Below are 19,311 nucleotides of genomic sequence, written 5' to 3'. Positions count from 1 at the left end.
ATTTATCATCCTTGTCTTGAACTGCACCAGTACCGATAACACGTGAAGAAGAAAGAGGAGAAACAAAAAGGCAGTGGCTGCGAATACGAAGTTTTCACATTGTATTGGAGCAAGAATAATCTGTTTTATGTGATGAGTTAGTCTAATCTTTGTAGTTGCTACCATAGCGTAGCCATTAGCCAGAGTTGCTGAAAAAGAACATTATTACTTTGACTGCCTGTCTGCCTCCTGCTTAGCCATTGTGACGACTAGAAAATAACATTAACATTAAAAACAATGAAAATAACATTAAATGGCTAATGTTTGTGTGTGATATGCTGCCTAGATAGCTGCATGTAACTCCCCACTTGAGGTTTGTATTGGGGTACGAACATGTTGATCATGTCTTTTGTGCACAACATATAAAATAAAGGTACCTTGAGTAAATGAGAGATAAAAAGTTTATAGAAAGCAGGTGCTTCCACACTGGTGTGGTTCCTGAGTTAATGAAGCAATTATTATCTCCTCATGCTTAGGGTCATGTATAAAAATGCTGGGCAGGCCATTATTTTGGCTCCACAGCTAAGCCCCCATAGGATGACAATGCCCCCATCCACAGGGCACAAGTGGTCACTGAATGCTTTGATGAGCATTAAAACGATGTAAAACATATACTATGGCCATCTCAGTCACCAGATCTCAACCCAATTGAAGACTTATGGGAGATTCTGGAGTGGCGCCTGAAACAGTATCTTCCACGACAGCACCACCATCGACAAAACACTAAATTATGGAATTTCTCGTGGAAGAATGGTGTCACATCCCTCCAACAGAGTTCCAGATGTGTAGACTCTTTGCCAAGGTGCATTGAAGCTATTCAGACTGCATTGAAGCTATTCGCCCTATTAAGACACTTTATGTTGGTGTTTCCTTTATTTTGGCAGTTACCTGTAACTGCATGTAGCCTTTCTCCTGAAAAAAGAACATGAAATTGCGCTTATGCTTAATAGCCTACTGAGGCATAGAATGCAATAGTTCGAACCTATCGTCCATGTCCTTTGAGCATAACATGAAGTTTGTAGGCTACACCAGACAAAGACATTCATCTCCGAAGCAGCAGAAGCACCTGCATCCGCACATGAGCAGAAATCTATCTTTAGCCACGGCAAGTCGGTTTCCAGAAAGTCTGGAACTGCAGCCACTCCAACCAAAAAAATAGGGATAGAGAGAAGAGCCACTGGAGAGAAAGTCCTCAGGAAGAGGGAAAAGGGAAATTAGCTGTCCACCTCGGAAGGAAGAAAGGAAGACAAGCCTATCTCGTTTCCTTTGTGACCTCTAGCCCATCAAGACATTTATCCTCATCTGACTAATGATAACCATGGTCTTACTTACACAGCCTGAGCCAAGGGACTGGACCCTGAGGGCCACAGAGACAAGGCCCTGCCTCAGTCAGTGACCCCTGTATGGGGGTCATGTACGCATCATACACCGTAGTCAGATAAGTGGAGGCGATACATAAGCTAGCCCCTAGTCTCTGTACCTACAGAAAGGGACAGCCTGAAATAGAGACGACTGGAACCTAATTCTCACACCCAGAAAGAGTTCCACCAGCAGACCTAGTCATAGATCAGCGGTTCCCAACCTAAATGTAGTCAATTTTATCAGTGACTACAACAGATTAAAGGTGTTTTATTATTATTATTATTATAAACTATAGTATTTATTTGCATTGTGAAAAGTAAGGTAAAATTGCTTACACCGTTAATACTAATACTCCCAACTGTTATTGTTTGAAGAAAACAATTCTACAAAATAAAACATTTCTAAAATAAATGATGGAGCGCCTGTAGAACTCCGGTTGACCACAGGTTGAAAACCAGGGTGGTAGATAAGAGCATACAATATGTCGCCCTCATAAGGATGTGAGATGATGTCACAATGTCCATATCATTCAGGAGCAGATTTGTGTGTCCTTACACAGCTCGGGGTTTGACAATGATTCTTTAAATGGGCTTTATTCATGGATATGCCAAACAAGATAACCCCAATGAGCTGTTTGCCTGCAATTTGTCCACAACTCATCAGTAATGAATTCATTTCTCTGACTAACCATCCAGACATGAGCTAAACTGTGTACTGTTCCTGGAGATGACTGATTTGAAGAACATGCTCACAGATTACATGTTGATATTTTTTTGTTTTGTGCATGGAATGGTTAGGTTGCGTTAAGGATTCATTAAGTCACATTCTGTTAAAGGTCCCCAAAGCACACACATCCCTGGGACGCTCCTCTTTTCAGTTTGCTGCAGCTAGCGACTGGAATGAGACTCAATCATGGACACTGTTACTGATAGTTGTGGTGCTTTGTGTGATGTATTGTTGTCTCTACCTTCTTGCTCTTTGTGCTGTTGTCTGTGCCCAATAATGTTTGTACCATGTTTTGTGTTGCTACCATGCTGTGTTGTCATGTGTTGCTGCCTTGCTATGTTGTTGTCTTAGGTCTCTCTTTACATAGTGTTGTGTTGTCTCTCTTGTTGTGATGTGTGTTTTGTTCTATATTTATATTGTATTTATTTTTCCTTTTTTTCACCCCTTTTTTCTCCCCAATTTTGTGGTATCCAATTGGTAGTAGTTACAGTCTTGTCTCATCGCTGCAACTCCTGTACGGACTCGGGAGAAGTGAAAGTCGAGAGCCATGTGTCCTCCAAAACACAACCCAACCAAGCCGCACTGCTTCTTGACGCAATGCCCATCCAACCCGGAAGCCAGCCGCACCAATGTGTCGGAGGAAACACCGTACACCTGGCGATGGTGTCAGCGTGCAATGCGCCCGGCCCGCCACAGGAGTCGCTAGTGTGTGATGAGACAAGGATATCCCTGCCGGCCAAACCCTCCCTAACCCGGACGACGCTGGGCCTATTGTGCGCCGCCCCATGGGCCTCCCGGTCGCGGCCGGCTGCGACAGAGCCTGGACTCGAACCCAGAATCTCTAGTGGCACAGAGCACTGCGCCACTCGGGAGGCCCCCTATTTTTCATTTTTAATCCCAGGTCCCTGTCCCCACAGGAGGCCTTTTGCCTTTTGGTAGGCCGTCATTGTAAATAAGAATTTGTTCTTAACTGACTTGACTAGTTAAATAAAGGTTAAATTAAATTAAATTAAAATAAAAAGGGTTCAGGTTTGGTTTAACCATAAAGCCAGTCATGTCTGGACAGTGAGAACAGTAGATTTACTGTCTCAGGAGCAGGTAAATCGTGGTCCAATATTGTTGACCTTACCTAGTGGTATGTACAGTATAAGGAAAAAAGGGATAAGGGAGATACAGTTAGAGAGGGGGGAGTTGAAGCACACATAAAGGGAGAGGAGATGAGGTTAAGAGAGCGTGTTTGTGCATCTGTATTTCAGTTTCCTCTTTTGTTTCGCCAGTAGCAATTGGGTAAAAAAAGAATTTATACTGCATCAGGGGAGACATATCAAGGGATGTCGGCATAGTCAACTCTGGTCCTCTGTAAAGAAGTGTTGTACAACAGAAACATCTCCGGTCCTGACATGTCTCCATCCATCTGATCCTGCCCAATCTGATGGTATTTGGGTGTTATCTATACAGTGCATTTGGAAAATATTCAGACCCCTTAGCTTTTTCCACATGTTGTTACGTTACAGACTTATTCTAAAATTGATTAAATAGTATTTTTCCTCATCAATCTACACACAATACCCCATAATGACATTTATAGAACTCATTTTATTGAATCCATTTTAGAATAAGCCTGTAACGTAACAAAATGTTGAAAAAGTGAAGGGATAATTTCTGAATAATTTCCAAATGCACTGTATATCAGTGTAGGTTAGTGCTGTTTAAGATGAGAGAGGAGGATATTTTTTGTTTATGAACATGGCCTTATTTCTATTATTTAACTTTAATATAGTATATTGGATGACTGTCATTCATATTCCATTCACCCAGCTCAATGTAACATCAATAGACTTAGGCCATTACATGACATTAAAAATGTTCCTATACCCATCATGAGGTTGCTACTGTACAACCTAGCCTACAAATGAAAGTTTACAATGTAGGTGCACAGGTTGAGAGAAATATGAGAAATCAAGGTGACAGACAGTGACACATTCAATACCGCCTTGAACACTCTTGCCTGCATGTTACTGATTTAGGGTGTAATCATTCGTCCAACAGTTGGAAACAAGAGTTTCTATTGGACAAATTCAGGTATGTTTACCCACGTTTTGTTCCGTTTGCTTCTGTTTTAAAAAAGTTTTTCAACAGAATCGGCAAAATGAATACACCCCTAATTACCGCAAACACAGTTCACTTTCATAGCAGCCACATCAATGGCGACCCACATCAATGAGCCCCACAAAAAAATATAAAATAATAATATATATATATATATATAGAGAGAGAGAGAGATTTTTTTGGGGGGGGCTTGCCTGTTTGCATGTTATTTTGTCATTAATATGTGTCACATATCAGTTTGCAAACAATGTAAAAAAAAAATAGATCATTAATAAAGCTGCATACAAACAGGCAGCTCCAAAATGCAGGTGTTTCAGCCGAGCTCAGTGCTTTCTGTGGTGGTGTGGCAGGCCGGCAGAAAATAGGAGCATTGCACCGTGATTGGCTCAGCATTTCACAGGGATTGGCTCAACATTGCACCATGATTGGCTCAGTGCTCTGTCACTCATGGGGACACTACGTCACCCGCAGATAAAAGGACGTCAAAACACGTTATATCTACAGTAGCTTTGATTGGACTGATCATGTCAACATCTTACTTTCAAAATCTTAGCTAGCAGTCATCATCAAAAATCAAGTAGACAATATATTGGCAAGCTTTAACTTCTTGACTGATGTCTTGAGATGTTGCTTCAATATATCCACATAATTTTCCTCCCTCATGATGCCATCTATTTTGTGAAGTGCACCAGTCCCTCCTGCAGCAAAGCATCCAAACAACATGATGCTGCCACCCCCGTGCTTCACGGTTGTGATGGTGTTCTTCGGCTTGCAAGCGTCCCCCTTTTTGCTCCAAACATAACGATGGTCATTATGACCAAACAGTTCAATTTTTGTTTCATCAGACCAGAGGACATTCCCCCAAAAAGTACAATCTTTGTCCCCATGTACAGTTGCAAACCGTAGTCTGGCTTTTTTATGGCGGTTTTGGAGCAGTGGCTTCCTTCCTTGCTGAATAGCCTTTCCGGTTATGTCGATATAGGACTTTTGTACCTGTTTCCCTGTTTGCTACAGCATCTTCACAAATCAAAATCAAATCAAATCAAATGTATTTATATAGCCCTTCTTACATCAAGGTCTTTTGCTGTTGTTCTAGGATTGATTTGCACTTTTCAAACCAAAGTACGATAATCTCTAAGAGACATAACACGTCTCCTTCCTGAGCAGTATGACGGCTGCGTGGTCCCATGGTGTTTATACTTGCGTACTATTGTTTGTACAGATGAACGTGGTACCTTCAGGTGTTTGGAAATTGCTCCCAAGGATGAACCAGACTTGTGGAGGTCTACACATTTTTTTCTGAGGTCTTGGCTGATTTCTTTTGATTTTCCCATGATGTCAAGCTAAGAGGCATTGAGTTTGAAGGTAGGCCTTGAAATACATCCACAGGCACACCTCCAATTGACTCAAATGATGTCAATTAGTCAATCAGAAGCTTCTAAAGCCATGACATTTTCCAAGCTGTTTAAAGGCACAGTCAACTTAGTGTATGTAAACTTCTGTCCCACTGGAATAGTGATAGAGTGAATTATAAGTGACATAATATGTCTGTAAACAATTGTTGGAAAGAATACTTGTGTCATGCACAAAGTAGAAGTGCTAACCGAGTTGCCAAAACTATAGTTTGTTAACAAGACATTTGTGGAGAGGTTGAAAAACGAGTTTTAATGACTCCAACCTAAGTGTTTGTAAACTTCCGACAAGTTTGGACACACCTACTCATTCAAGGGTTTTTCTTTATTTGTACTATTGGTCATGTCCGGACCAGTAAGGGGGTTATTTAATATTGTAGTTTGGTCAGGGCGTGGCAGGGGGTGTTTGTTTTATGTGTTTCAGGATTTTGGGTTTGATCTATGTTTTCCTTTCTAGTTCTATGTTTAGTTTCTTGGGTTGACCTTCAATTGGAGGCAGCTGTTCCTCGTTGCCTCTAATTGAAGGTCCTATTTAGTAGGGGTGTTTTTCCATGGGTTTTGTGGGTAGTTGTCTCCATGTATTGTCAGTGAACCTTACAGGACTGTTTTTCATCGTTTGTTTAGTATAAGTGTTTTTGTTTTCTTTTTTTTCTCAATAAAAGATGAGCATACATATACCCGCTGCGTTTTGGTCCACCTTCAACGACGCTTATGACAGAACTACCCACCAAAAAAGGACAAACCAGCGGAGGAAGGAGCAACAGGAGAGCTATCTAGAGTCCTGGACATGGGAGGAGATACTAGCTGGAGAAGGCCATTCCCCCCAGAAATGTATGGGAACTTGCAGGTGCCTTGGTGGAAGAGTGGGGTAACATCTTGCAGCAATGACTGGCAAATCTGGTGCAGTCCATGAGGAGATGCACTGCAATACTTAATGCAGCTTGTGGCCACACCAGATACTGTTTCTTTTGATTTTGACCCCCCCCTTTGTTCAGGTACACATTATTCCATTTCTGTTAGTCACATGTCTGAGGAACTTGTTCAGTTTATGTCTGTTGTTGAATCTTATGTAAATATTTGTATGAACATGTTTAGTTTGCTGAAAATAAACACAGTTGAGAGGACATTTCTTTTTTTGCATTGTTTATATTTCCTGACCTTATATCAGTCACTTAAACCTTAGTCAAAAAATAGTATTTTTTGCAATTCATTGTTATTCAATGCATTTCTGTGGGATTTGGTACAAAAGGCCAATTTCAATATTGTATCAAATGTTTTATATATTTCTTACACCAAAAGGGGTCCTAAAATTGAAAATCAAATAGCTAAATGATGCATGGTTAGACAATCTGAAAGCAATTCTGTCAGCGTATAACCCCTTCACCCCCTTTTTAAATGTTATGTTCCAAAGTGGCGCATTGGTGGCTTGTAGGCCTGGAGATGCTAAACATGTTTGTCAATTACAAAACAAGGATAGATCATAACATATTAAGTCTTACTAATCTAATTCTGTGTGTGGGACAACGACAAAAAAAGTGTTTCACAATGTTTTATTTCAATTTGCCGGAATGAGAGATTCTGTTATGTACAATAGGACAGAAACAAAATACATCAATTCATAAATACTTCTGCTCTACATTAACTGGTTGTACAGTGCCCTGATTTTACTGTATATATATCACTGAATGTCTTCAGGTGTTCCCCTCTCTTCCCAGGAACAGTACCAGGTGCATGAAGAGGCTCAGTGATATTAACAAAAATCTTCCGTATTACAATCTTTCTCGAGAGGTAATTATTGAGAATTACAGGGAAACAGAACACTCAGAACTTATTCACCCCCCCAACAGTGGTTCTCTCCCTCATAACCAACTAAAACTAACATAGCAGGAATAGAGCGGTGACAGCGAGAGATGGAGGAGAGGGAACTTTGATGGAGCCGATACAGATCTGTGCTGATGAGCTAAGGCAGTCCTCAGTTCCTCACTCTTGCAGTGATGGGAGGAGTAAGGGAGTGGAGGAGAGTGAAAGGAAGAGCAGACATTGGACACGCAGAGAGCAACACTATTGGGTTCTTAGAAGCGGAGCCAGTACATGGCACTGCGCATTCTGTTGTAGTCAGGCAGCTGCTCAACGGGGCCTGTGGAACAGAGAAAGACAGTAAGACAAGATGAGAGAAGGATTGAGGAATCAGAACGTTACCAAGCTAGGTAGCCACTAGCTGGACTTTTAGACTATGCGCCATCTTTATCCTGCACAAGAGGATTAAGGTGCAAAGGCTGCTTGGAAGGAATACTGATGTGTGGTAACTTACCAACAGCAGACACAGCGGGACACTTGTCATAGATATATTTGGAGCAGACGTCACGCACCATCTTGGGCGTCACAGCCTGAGGGGGAGAGGTGGTGAGAAATGTGGGGTGAATGCAGTAAGGGGTGGGGGGGGAGAACTCCGAGTGAGATCAGAGAGAGAGGCACAGAAAGAGCACCCTATAGATCAGTGGTATTCAAAGTCAGGGTCTGGGGGAACTGTCTGTAATAAAGCCCTTTTTTGGGGGAAAACGTATTCTTATTGGCTGTGCCTGGCTACCCAGTGGGTGGGCCTATGCCCTCCCAGGCCCACCCATGGCTGCGCCCCTGTCCAGTCATGTGAAATCCATAGATTAGGGCCTATTTTGTTTCTTTCTTCGATTGATTTCCTTCTATGAACTGTAACTCAGTAAAATATTTGAAATTGTTACATGTTGCGTTTATATTTTTGTTCAGTATATATGTTTTAATATAAAAATGAACAGTACAGATTATTGTATGGGACAATATACAAACGTTGAGAAAGATGATTAGAAAAATGGCATTTTACTGAATATAAGTATTTTTTGGTAAAAAAAATAAAAATGAAGAGATGAAAATGTAATTTATTAATTGTTGTTAATTGGGGGGGTTGAATACCTCTGCTCTAGGTGGTAGAGGGTGTAACAGCTGTATGTGTGGTGCATGGAAGGCGGTTGTACTCACGTCGATGCGGGCATCCCACTCAGCCAGAGGGATACGGCGGCCGTAGTTCAGGACGTGCCTGCCGATGTCATCACATATCGGTGTCGTTCCTACACAAGAGCAGTACGGCAGTGTTAGTGTTGAACAAGGAGAGGTATTTGTGTGTGTGTTTAAGTGTCTGACAGGCTACATGAGGAGATAGAGCTCTTACCGTCAAGCTGTCCCACCAGGCTGGCCTTGAGGGCGTTCTTGGCTCTGGCAACATCACTCTCTGTCACTGTGGTGCACAAGTTCATCCTTCAGGGAGAAAAAGAAAACGAGGAAGGTCAATACTATCAAATGAAATGTGTAAAATTACACAGGCTGAGGATAAGTGTTGGACCAGGAGTGTATCCATGTTTGTGAGTGTATGTATTGGAAATCACAACTAACCATGCGTTCTGTGACCAGTGCATCATGTCATCAATGTGGTGTTTGTCGGTGACAAAGTAGATGCCCAGCAGTCCAGTGTCGCTGTAAGAGGAGTGGAAGGCCTGAAAGCTGTGGCACAGACTCTCCTCTGAGGCCAGACGAGCAAGGCGGCTGCTCAGGTGCTTTCCACCACCAAAAGTGATGTCATAGCTGCCAATGATGGAGTTGGCCACCATGAGAGGCACAATGTCTGGGCTGGCGGCACTGGCACCCTCCACTGCGATAGCAATTTGTGCAAGGGGCATATCATCATCACGCATTCGGATCTACAGAGGGAGAGAGGAGACGACAACACAGGGTTAACCATATTAACATTCCAAATAAAAAGAAGAATAGCTCTGATGGGATACCTGTGTCCTTGTTCAAACATCTGTCAATTCGGACACACACTGAAACAGGGGCGCTCCTCACCTCGCTGCCAGAGAAGCGGCAGGGGGACAGAACAGGCACGGCATCATCCTCATACTCAAAGGAAACTCCGCTAAAGTGCTGTTTGGCCAACCCAACCAGTTCCTCATGAGTCACACCTACACAGGAGACAGGCAGTGAGCCATTACAAACAAACAACCATTACACTCAAATAAAATAAAAAACAATCAGGGCCGGTTGGTATTGGCATGTAATACCTCTATATACAGCCTTAACATGCCAGTGTTAATGTATGGGAGACATACCTCCAGCAGCTGCCAGCACCATGCGGGGGGCCTTGTAGTGGCTCCTGATGAAATCTACCAGATCTTGTCGACTCATAGTCCTGAAGGGAAGAGACAGACCTTTACTGCTCAACTAACTGGGAGTGCTGTGAAATGTAACAGGATTCGATAACATGTGCGAGTTTCCCTGGTGTTTTGGTTTGGCCTAGCCTGACCCAATAGGATTCCCTGGTAGGCTCTGTGTGTGTGTGTGTGTGTGTGTGTGTGTGTGTGTACCTGGCGTTTTGGGACGGTCCCAGCACACTGTGTCCCAGGGGGGTACCCTGAAAAGCTGTGGCGTGCAGCAGGTCCAAACAGACGTCCTGCAGACTGCCCTCCACCTCCTCCAGCTCTCTCAGCACCACACTCCTCTGCTGCTCAATGTCAGCCTCGCTCAGGGCATTGCTCTGCACTACCTCTGACAACAGCTCCACCGCTGGAGAGCGTGAGAGGGGCACTTCAGTATACATAGCAATTGACAAGGACTACTGGAGACCATGGGAATGGAAGTTCAACACAGGCATGAGAAACTAATTCACCAAAAGGAAACAGGAGCTTTACAACTAGATACATAACACTCACTCAACCTCTGTGGAACTAGAAGGGCTTATAAGAACCCAACCCATTGTACACACTATTGAATTGTCATATCACCTTATAAACAGTCTCCATGCCTTATTCCTGCCTCATTGAAGTGTCTGCTATGCTGGGTAGGTGGTCTGGTTGGCTCACCTTTGGGCAGGTCTTTGGCCAGGGTCTTCATGTAGTAGGCAGTGTGCTCCCGGGAAGTGTATGCACTCAGGTGAGCCCCCATGGACTCCACCTGCTGCTCCAGGGCCATCTGGGTGTGCGTCTTTGTCCCCTGGGGAAAAGAAACAAGGGAAAAAAGGGGTGGAGAAAGAGAAACCATGTTGGGCCAGTCTGGTGCAGTAGTAAAGTAAGTGTGAAGTCCCTTATGAGACTGAAGGTAGGTTGCATAGATGCCAGGGCTGTTGTGTACCTTGAAAGCCATGTGCTCCAGGAAGAACCCAGCTCCATTGTTCTTCTCAGTCTCATAGCGACTTCCACAGCCGATCCACAGCCCAACCTGAGAGACAGAGGTGGAACTTAGCTAGATACCATGACACGCCAACAAATAGTCAGGTTCATCTGAAATGTGACTAAGTGAATGTCTGCACTAGGCAATGTTTCCCAAATCCATCAAGATGAGTGCTTGGATTGTATGATCAATGACACAGCAGGTCCTTACAGTGCATGTGCTGTGTCCGGTCTCCTCTGATGCGATCCTCAGGCCATTGTCCAGGGCAGTGAGGCGGGTCTCTGGAGCTCCCAGAAGGCTCTGGGCGTAGGTCACCGTAGCCTGACCACGCCGCAGAGACAGCAGGATGGGCTGGAGAATGAGGGAGAGGATAGTTAGCCTACAACACTGTGTGACTGTGACAAGAGATTCTTCAGCAAAAAATGAAACGTCCCTTTTTCAGGAGCCTGTCTTTCAAAGATAATTTGTAAAAATCCAAATAACTTCACAGATCTTCATTGTAAAGGGTTTAAACACTGTTTTCCATGCTTGTTCAATGAACCATAAACAATTAATGAACATGCACCTGTGGAACGGCGTTAAGACACTAACAGCTAACAGAAGGTAGGCAATTAAGGTCACAATTATTAAAACTTAGGACACTAAAGAGGCCTTTCTACTGACTCTGAAAAACACCAAAAGAAAGATGCCCATGGTCCCTGCTCATCTGCGTGAACATGCCTAAGGCATGCTGCAAGGAGGCATGAGGACTGCAGATGTGGCCAGTGCAATAAATTGCAATGTCCGCACTGTGAGACAGCGCTACAGGGAGACAGGACGGACAGCTGATCGTCCTCGCAGTGGCAACAACACCTGCACAGGATTGGTACATCCGAACATCCCACCTGCGGGACAGATACAGGATGGCAACTACAACTGCACGAGTTACACCAGGAACGCACAATCCCTCCATCAGTGCCCAGACTGTCCGCAATATGCTGAGAGAGGCTGGACTGAGTGCTTGTAAGCCTGTTGTAAGACAGTTCCTCACCAGACATCACCGGCAACAACTTCGCCTATGGGCACAAACCCACAGTCGCTGGACAAGACAGGACTGGGAAAAAGTGCTCTTCACTGACGAGTCGCGGCTTTGTCTCACCAGGGGTGATGGTCGGATTCGGGTTTATCGTCGAAGGAATGAGCGTTACACCGAGGCCTGTACTCTGGAGCAGGATCGATTTGGAGGTGGAGGGTCCGTCATGGTCTGGGGCGGTGTGTCACAGCATCATCGGACTGAGCTTGTTGTCATTGCAGGCAATCTCAACGCTGTGCGTTACAGGGAAGACATCCTCCTCCCTCATGTGGTACCCTTCCTGCAGCCTCATCCTGACATTACCCTCCAGTATGACAATGCCACCAGCCATACTGCTCCTTCTGTGCGTGAGTTCCTGCAAGACAGGAATGTCAGTGTTCTGCCATGGCCAGCGAAGAGCCCGGATCTCAATCTCATTGAGCACGTCTGGGACCTGTTGGATCGGAGGGTGAGGGCTAGGGCCATTCCCCCCAGAAATGTCTGGGAACTTGCAGGTGCCTTGGTGGAAGAGTGGGGTAACATCTCAGAGCAAGAACTGGCAAATCTGGTGCAGTCCATGAAGAGGAGATGCACTGCAGTACTTAATGCAGCTGGTGGCCACACCAGATACTGAGTGTTACTTTTGATTTTGACCCCCCCCTTTGTTCAGGGACACATTATACCATTTCTGTTAGTCACATGTCTGTGGAACTTGTTTAGTTTATGTCTGTTGTTGAATCTTATGTTCATAAAAATATTTACACATGTTAAGTTTGCTGAAAATAAATGTAGTTGACAGTGAGTGGACATTTCTTTTTTTCTGAGTTTAGTTGATTTTGTTGTGTTGATAGTACTGGTGTAAGGATATGTATGAAATTGCTAAAATAAGCTATAGTAATGGAATGAAGAGACATTTAGCAAAATATGATGCATTTTAGCAATTTATGATCGCCTCAATGTCATTGTTAGGAGCTAGTAACATAAGCATTTCACTGCACCCACTATATCATCTGTTAAACGGTGTACGTGGAAGCGAAAGAAAAGCACACCCATTTAGACGAGGTGCTGGCTAGCAGAGTAAAATACTTGAAAAAAAAAGAGAAAAAAAAGGAGAGCCACACACTAGGAGCTCAGATACAATAATTTAATAACCTCATAACCAACGTTTCGACAGACAGGCTGTCTTCATCAGGGTATAATGAGAAACACTGCGGGTCACTAGTTTATATACTGTCAAAGGACACACACACACAGGTGTCTGTAATCATGGCCAGGTGTGGCCTGATATTGGTTAATTCTCAGATATAAACAGAACACACAAAAAACATGAATAGATAGCATATCATCATAGATACAATTTGGCTACATAGGTCTACAAACATCCTGAGTGGTGCAGCCGTCCAAGGCACTGCGTCGCAGAGCTAGAGGTGTCACTACAGACCCGGGTTCAAACCCGGGCTGTATCACAACCGGCCATGATCGGTTACTAGTCCAACGCCTTAACCACTAGGCTATCCTGCCGCCCCACCCACACACACAGTCTCTGTGTGTAAAATAAAAAGTGGTTAACGTGAACCTAACTCACAGTTAAAAAATTTTTGGAGAAAGCAATCCAATGTATTTGTTGCCTAGACTTTACTGCAAATGACAAGTCTTGAGAAAAAAACACTAATATTGCAGTTAGCCATGACAGCCTTTATAATATAACGATTGTGACCACACACAAATATTGCACTTGGGGAAAAAATATCTTAAAGTAGAAATAGAATGAAATAAACAGGCATTCTATTTTTTGCTCTATTATAGTGGCCACTATAGACGTCGATGAAGTGCACAAGGCTACATGTGTGAAAAAATAACATTCACTGAGTAAACAAATGTATAATCCCCCTCACACACACATTACTGTCAAATTCAACACAACAAAAACAATATCTTTGGGCTAGACATTATTACATTGTACACTTTCTGCCTGTGGACATGTGCCAGCAAAAGTGAGAAAGAGGGAAAGTGTGTGGTGTTCCTTTCACCTCTATAGGCATCCAGCTTAAACCAGGCCCATCTCCAGCTACACTTGATCCCTGAATGCACTTGTTTAACAAGCAGCGCCTCATTTTAGTCTAATTCTCTCATTCTGAAAACGAACCACATACTGTAGAGGAAAAACACGAGTTAATTAACAGATAGTGGTTAGTTCGTTAGCTAGTTAACATTTCACACAGATTGCCAGGGTCCAGTAAGGAACTAACGCGTTATAATTTGCGGACCGGTGCTGTCCTGAAAATCTCCCCCCTGCCAGAATTCTCCCTCCCTTCTAATTTCCTTAATTGTGTGGCTAGAGTCAACTACTTTCTGTGGCACACATCAAAGTCAAATACTTTCTATAGAACACACTTCACGTCAGGATTGGCAACAGAAATGAATAAGTAATGTATGTGTGTAGATTTATTTATAGACTAATACAAATCAGTAGCAGGTTTAGGTACGGGAGACATGGGCAGCGTCTTTCCGGGGCGGTCGCTGCAGGGGGGTTCGCACAGGGCGCCATATTGAAATAAATAGCCAAAACGAAAACTGCAGACAAAAATGCTTTCTGCTACTAAGATCAGTGAAATGTAGGCTAAACTGACAACGGAGTGAAGAGCAGAAATGTCCACCTTCAAGCAAGTCGCAGCAATGAAGAACGAGAATGGGGGGTGTATTCTGACAGGGGGGAGATTTGGGGTCGTATACTAGCGAGTTGGTTAGGTTACTAATGTTAGCTCATCTGGTGTTGTAACGTTAGCTAGCTAATTTCCACACCATAAACTAAATTAATTGATCAGATAATTTGGATAATGTTGCTCAGCATTTCTCTGGCTAACTACGGAGAAATCGATCCAGCTAGCGAGATAGTTAGCAATGCTAATACTTGTTCCACCACACTGTCTCCCTCACCTCACCCTTTCAGAATGCCAGTAGTTTTTCGGTTACAGCTCATGAAGTACGTTTCATCACCGTCTCACCCCCGTCTCCGTGGTCAGGCTTCTCACCTAACGGTACCTCTTCGTTATCGTTCAGGGGACGCGCTGCTGTAACTGGCAAGCTGCCTTTCCAGAGCGCCCACTGAGGCTCTAACTAGTAAATTGGTTGTCTCTTCAGTCGCGTGCTGCACTGCATTCTGTTTTGTAAACGATTGTCTGATACAGCAGCCAGCATTGCTCCAAACGCGTATCACTCGTTTGCTTACAGCCAGTAGTGATCCAAACCTCCCGCCTCTCTCCCAAACTTTTCTCATCGGATCTACACGAATCACGTAGGATTCAACAACGGCGAATTTCGCCGAATGGTGACTAGTTTGCAACCCTGCACTGGGAGAGGATCAAGAGATTCAATAATAGAGACCATACTGCTGGTGTCCTTTGCAAAACTGTGTATGTGACCAATAAACTTTGATTTGATGTCATCATTGCCTTGAAAAGGAGAGAAAGTGGTAGTGGGGTGATCTGCTGACTGTTGATCCCACACAATAACAGTGACAGCCACCAATTCACACATACCACCAGTCGACCTTAGCTAGCTAATAAGTTGGAGGTAAGGAGGGGCTATTTTTATCTTTACTGAGGGTCCATCAACAACACTTCACCAGCTAGCCTAGCAGCCCAACACCACAGTTTGAAGTCAAACGACTCAAACACACTTTCAAGTTAAGAGGTCACACAATTAATGACTATGTAGCGAGTTCAATTTAACATAGCTACGCATCCAGTTGGACAAGACAGCTAGGTAACTGGTTAACGTTAGGGCAAATAGGACAACGCGGAAGTACGGACAAAATTACCTTGTTCGTTTTTAAAAAGCGAATAAGGCAACGCAGATATAGGTTAACTAAAGTGTTAAACACGGATGTCAAAATTCCCACTCGTGTCACGGTTTTTACAGTGAGACATTGCGCCTTTGCTGACAGTGGGTTGACCTTGCGCTAACTCCAAGCTAATGCTAACCGCCTAGCCATCACGGTGCTCTGGTTACATAACGTTAACAAGATAGCTACAGAGGCCTAATTTTCGGTAGAAGTTGCCGACGTGAAGGAAATGCAGATCCCAATCAACAACGCAGTTATTCTTACATCCTTACAGACCCCTCAAATACCAATATGTTCCTGAATACTTACGCTACGCGATTTGGCGAGGGCTCGACCCACAGTGCTCCCGACTCGGCACACGCACGCTGCCATCTTTTCCTGTCGAATACAGAAAACTCAGCTGCGCGCACGTTCCCCAACGTGGACGCCCAAGACGTGCATAAAAATGTGACGTCAGCGCATGCCACCCTTCACTCATGCAGCAGTACCAACAAGTTCAGCCTGGTCTCATAGACTAGACGTAACATAGTAAAAATCAGGACACTCAAATGAATATGGTGTGTTATGTTTGGTATGTTACATAAGACAGATGGTTACTTAAGGCAAGTATGAAAGTAGGTTGTTTGGTCAGGGTACAAAATGAACGTCTAGCAAGCCAAAGGTTGCTAGTCATCATGGACAACTTTAGCATTTGAGCTACTTTGCAACAACTTAGCATTAGCTAACCCTTTACCTAACCATTCCCCTAACCTTAACCCTTTAACCTAACTCCTAACCTGAAAAGAGGAGCAACCCAGGGATGTGTGTGCTTTGGGGACCTTTAATAGAATGTGACTGGCAGAACAGGTGTTGTACGTAGAGGATGATGGCTGCAGTAGGTATCTCAGATAGGGGGGAGTGAGGCAAAAGAGAGTTTTATAAATAAGCATCAACCAGTGGGTCTTGCAACGGGTATACAGAGATGACCAGTTTACAGAGGAGTATAGAGTGCAGTGATGTGTCCTATATGTAGCGTGGTTCGTTCTGCGTTGTGTACTTTTAATCAGGACACTGCCACAACTGGAATTATGATGGTTGAATCATGTTTATTGGTCCTGCACACGAAGAGACAACACACAATAGGTTAGCCCTCGGTGCAGTCACAGCTCTCGGGCACCTTGCTAGCTGAAGGTCCGGCAAAAGAGCGGGAACTGCATACATACATTCAGTGCCCATCAGCACACTATACAATACAGTTAAAATTATATACAACATATTCGGAACAAAATAAAAGACATACCTGCACACGAAGAGACAACACACAATAGGTTAGCCCTCGGTGCAGTCACAGCTCTCGGGCACCTGCGTGACCACAGCAACTCACTCAAACACGGTCCCAAATACTCCCGAGTTACAATAGGTACCCTAATTAGCGAGCTTGGTGAAAGTTAACATAAATCTTTATAATTGTTCACATTGTAACAAACCCTATAATTGCGTAACAGCACTTTATGTAACTTTACCACAGTTTTATATTGCCAAATTACGGCGCCAAGGACAACATACCTTGCTAGCTGAAGGTCCGGCAAAAGAGAACGATAAAAGGGTCCGTAAGTACGGATAAGTACGCGATGGACCAAACCAAAATATACAAACTTTTACAATTAGGTGTATTTACAATATAGATATCAAAAAATGTTTGTACACTGAAAAATAACATTAACTATGCTGCTGTAATTAAAGAAAGAAAACACATTGAATTATTATTATTGTTATTAACTTATTAACCTGTTTGGGCTAGGGGGCAGTATTGAGAATTTTGGAAAAAATATGTTCCCATTTTTAACTGCCTCCTACACCAACTCAGAAGCTAGAATATGCATATTATTGTTCAGGTTTGGATAGAAAACACTCTGAATTTTCTAAAACTGTTTGAATGGTGTCTGTGAGTATAACAGAACTCCTATGGCAGGCAAAAACCTGACAAGGTTTCAAGCAGGAAGTACCCTGTCTGACAAGGAGTCGTGCGTCTTGCATCTTTTTATTGAAAAGTAAGGATCTTAGCTGTAACGTGACAATTCCCAGGGCTCCGATAGGCTCTCAGAGCCCGGGAAATAACTGAAGGTTTACGAGGGAGCCTCAGGCTGAAACACATTATCACCTTTTGTAAGTGGCTGCTCCGAGGACCTTTGAATGAGGCGCGTGCACGAGTCGCTCCTGAGGAGAAATTTTATTCGGCTGTTTAGGCTCAATGCATACTCCCGGTCGGAATATTATCACTTATCTACGAGTTAAATGGCATAAAAATTGGTTTTAAACAGCGGTTGACATGCTTCGAAGTACGGTAATGGAATATTTAGACATTTTTGACACGCCAATGCGCCATGCGCGGGACCGTGAAGAAGCATTCTGATAGTGTCTAGAACTCACGAACAAAACGTCGCTGTTTGGATATAACGATGGATTATTTGGGACCAAACCTACATTTGTTATTGAAGTAGAAGTCCTGGCAGTGTATTCTGATGAAGAACAAGCAAGGTAAGAACATTTTTCTTATAGGAAATGTGATTTTGGTGGAGGCTGACCTGGGTGGGTATCTAAATAGCTAGCCCTGTAATGCCGGGCTATGTACTTAGATTATTGCAAAATGTGCTTCATCCGAAAAGCTATTTTAAAATCGGACATATCGAGTGCATAGAGGAGTAATGTATCTATAATTCTTAAAATAATTGTTATGCTTTTTGTGAACGTTTATCGTGAGTAATTTAGCAAACTGTTAGTAAATTCCCCGGAAGTTTGCGGGGGTTATGCTTTTTCTGAACGTCACATGCTAATGTAAAAAGCTGGTTTTTGATATAAATATGAACTTGATTGAACAGACATGCATGTATTGTATAACACAATGTCCTAGGTGTGTCATCTGATGAAGATCATCAAAGGTTAGTGCTGCATTTAGCTGTGGTTTGGGTTTATGTGACATGATATGCTAGCTTGAAAAATGGGTGTCTGATTTTTTCTGGCTGGGCACTCTGCTGACATAATCTAATGTTTTGCTTTCGTTGTAAAGCCTTTTTGAAATCGGACAGTGGGGTTAGATTAACGAGATTCTTGTCTTTAAATAGCTGTAAAATAGTCATATGTTTGAGAAAATGAAGTAATAGTATTTCTAACGATTCAAAAATCGCGCCACTGGATTTCAGTGGCTGTTACGTAGGTGGGACGAGTTCGTCCCACATGCCCCAGAGAGGTTAACATCCCCTCTTGCCCTGGCCTACTTGAACTGTCCTTGCGTGCAACTTGGTGCATAATCTAGGGGAACAACATCACTCTACTACATTCACCCCCACTGTTTTACACTAGATTATAGGCACAAAACACATTACCTCGAAGGTAACAAAGCAAAGAAAGAAAAAGAAAAAAAAAATTCACACCCACAGAGCGACGGAGTAACCCAGTTTAGTCCCTTAAGTCTAGACCCACAAATGGTCGATCAGCTTGAAAGCTATCCCGCGAAGGATTAGGAAAAATAAGAGGTAGCTAATCCCTTATTCAACCGTATACAAAAAAATGCCAAATACATTTTATGCTGATGAACT

The 19,311-nt window shown here is 43.3% G+C and overlaps 1 protein-coding gene across 1 annotated transcript; it reads right to left on the bottom strand.

Annotated features, from left to right (window-relative positions):
- Window positions 1-7,183: 7,183 nt before the first annotated feature.
- LOC115207622 (cytochrome b-c1 complex subunit 1, mitochondrial) lies at window positions 7,184-16,153 on the bottom strand. The gene is made up of 12 exons (XM_029774899.1): window positions 16,046-16,153; window positions 11,052-11,192; window positions 10,803-10,889; window positions 10,535-10,664; window positions 10,040-10,238; window positions 9,785-9,864; window positions 9,522-9,637; window positions 9,072-9,376; window positions 8,851-8,936; window positions 8,661-8,749; window positions 7,960-8,035; window positions 7,184-7,785 (listed from the first exon to the last, which is right to left on the bottom strand). The coding sequence occupies exons 1-12, from the start codon at window positions 16,106-16,108 to the stop codon at window positions 7,721-7,723; spliced, it is 1,437 nt and encodes a 478-aa protein (XP_029630759.1). The 5' UTR covers window positions 16,109-16,153; the 3' UTR covers window positions 7,184-7,720.
- Window positions 16,154-19,311: the final 3,158 nt, after the last annotated feature.

The sequence above is a fragment of the Salmo trutta genome, chromosome 14, assembly GCF_901001165.1.
Source record: "Salmo trutta chromosome 14, fSalTru1.1, whole genome shotgun sequence".
NCBI lineage: Eukaryota > Metazoa > Chordata > Actinopteri > Salmoniformes > Salmonidae > Salmo > Salmo trutta.
Note: the sequence above shows the minus strand (reverse complement) of the source record. Positions and strands in the feature narration are given on the sequence as shown.

Coding starts and splice junctions, on each gene's coding strand:
- LOC115207622 (XM_029774899.1), bottom strand. CDS start 16,108: ATGGCAGCGTGCGTGTGCCGAGTCGGGAGCACTGTGGGTCGAGCCCTC. Junction 9,865..10,039: donor GGACCGTCCCAAAACGCCAG/GTACACACACAC, acceptor TCTTCCCTTCAG/GACTATGAGTCGACAAGATC. Junction 8,937..9,071: donor CACTGGTCACAGAACGCATG/GTTAGTTGTGAT, acceptor TTCTCCCTGAAG/GATGAACTTGTGCACCACAG.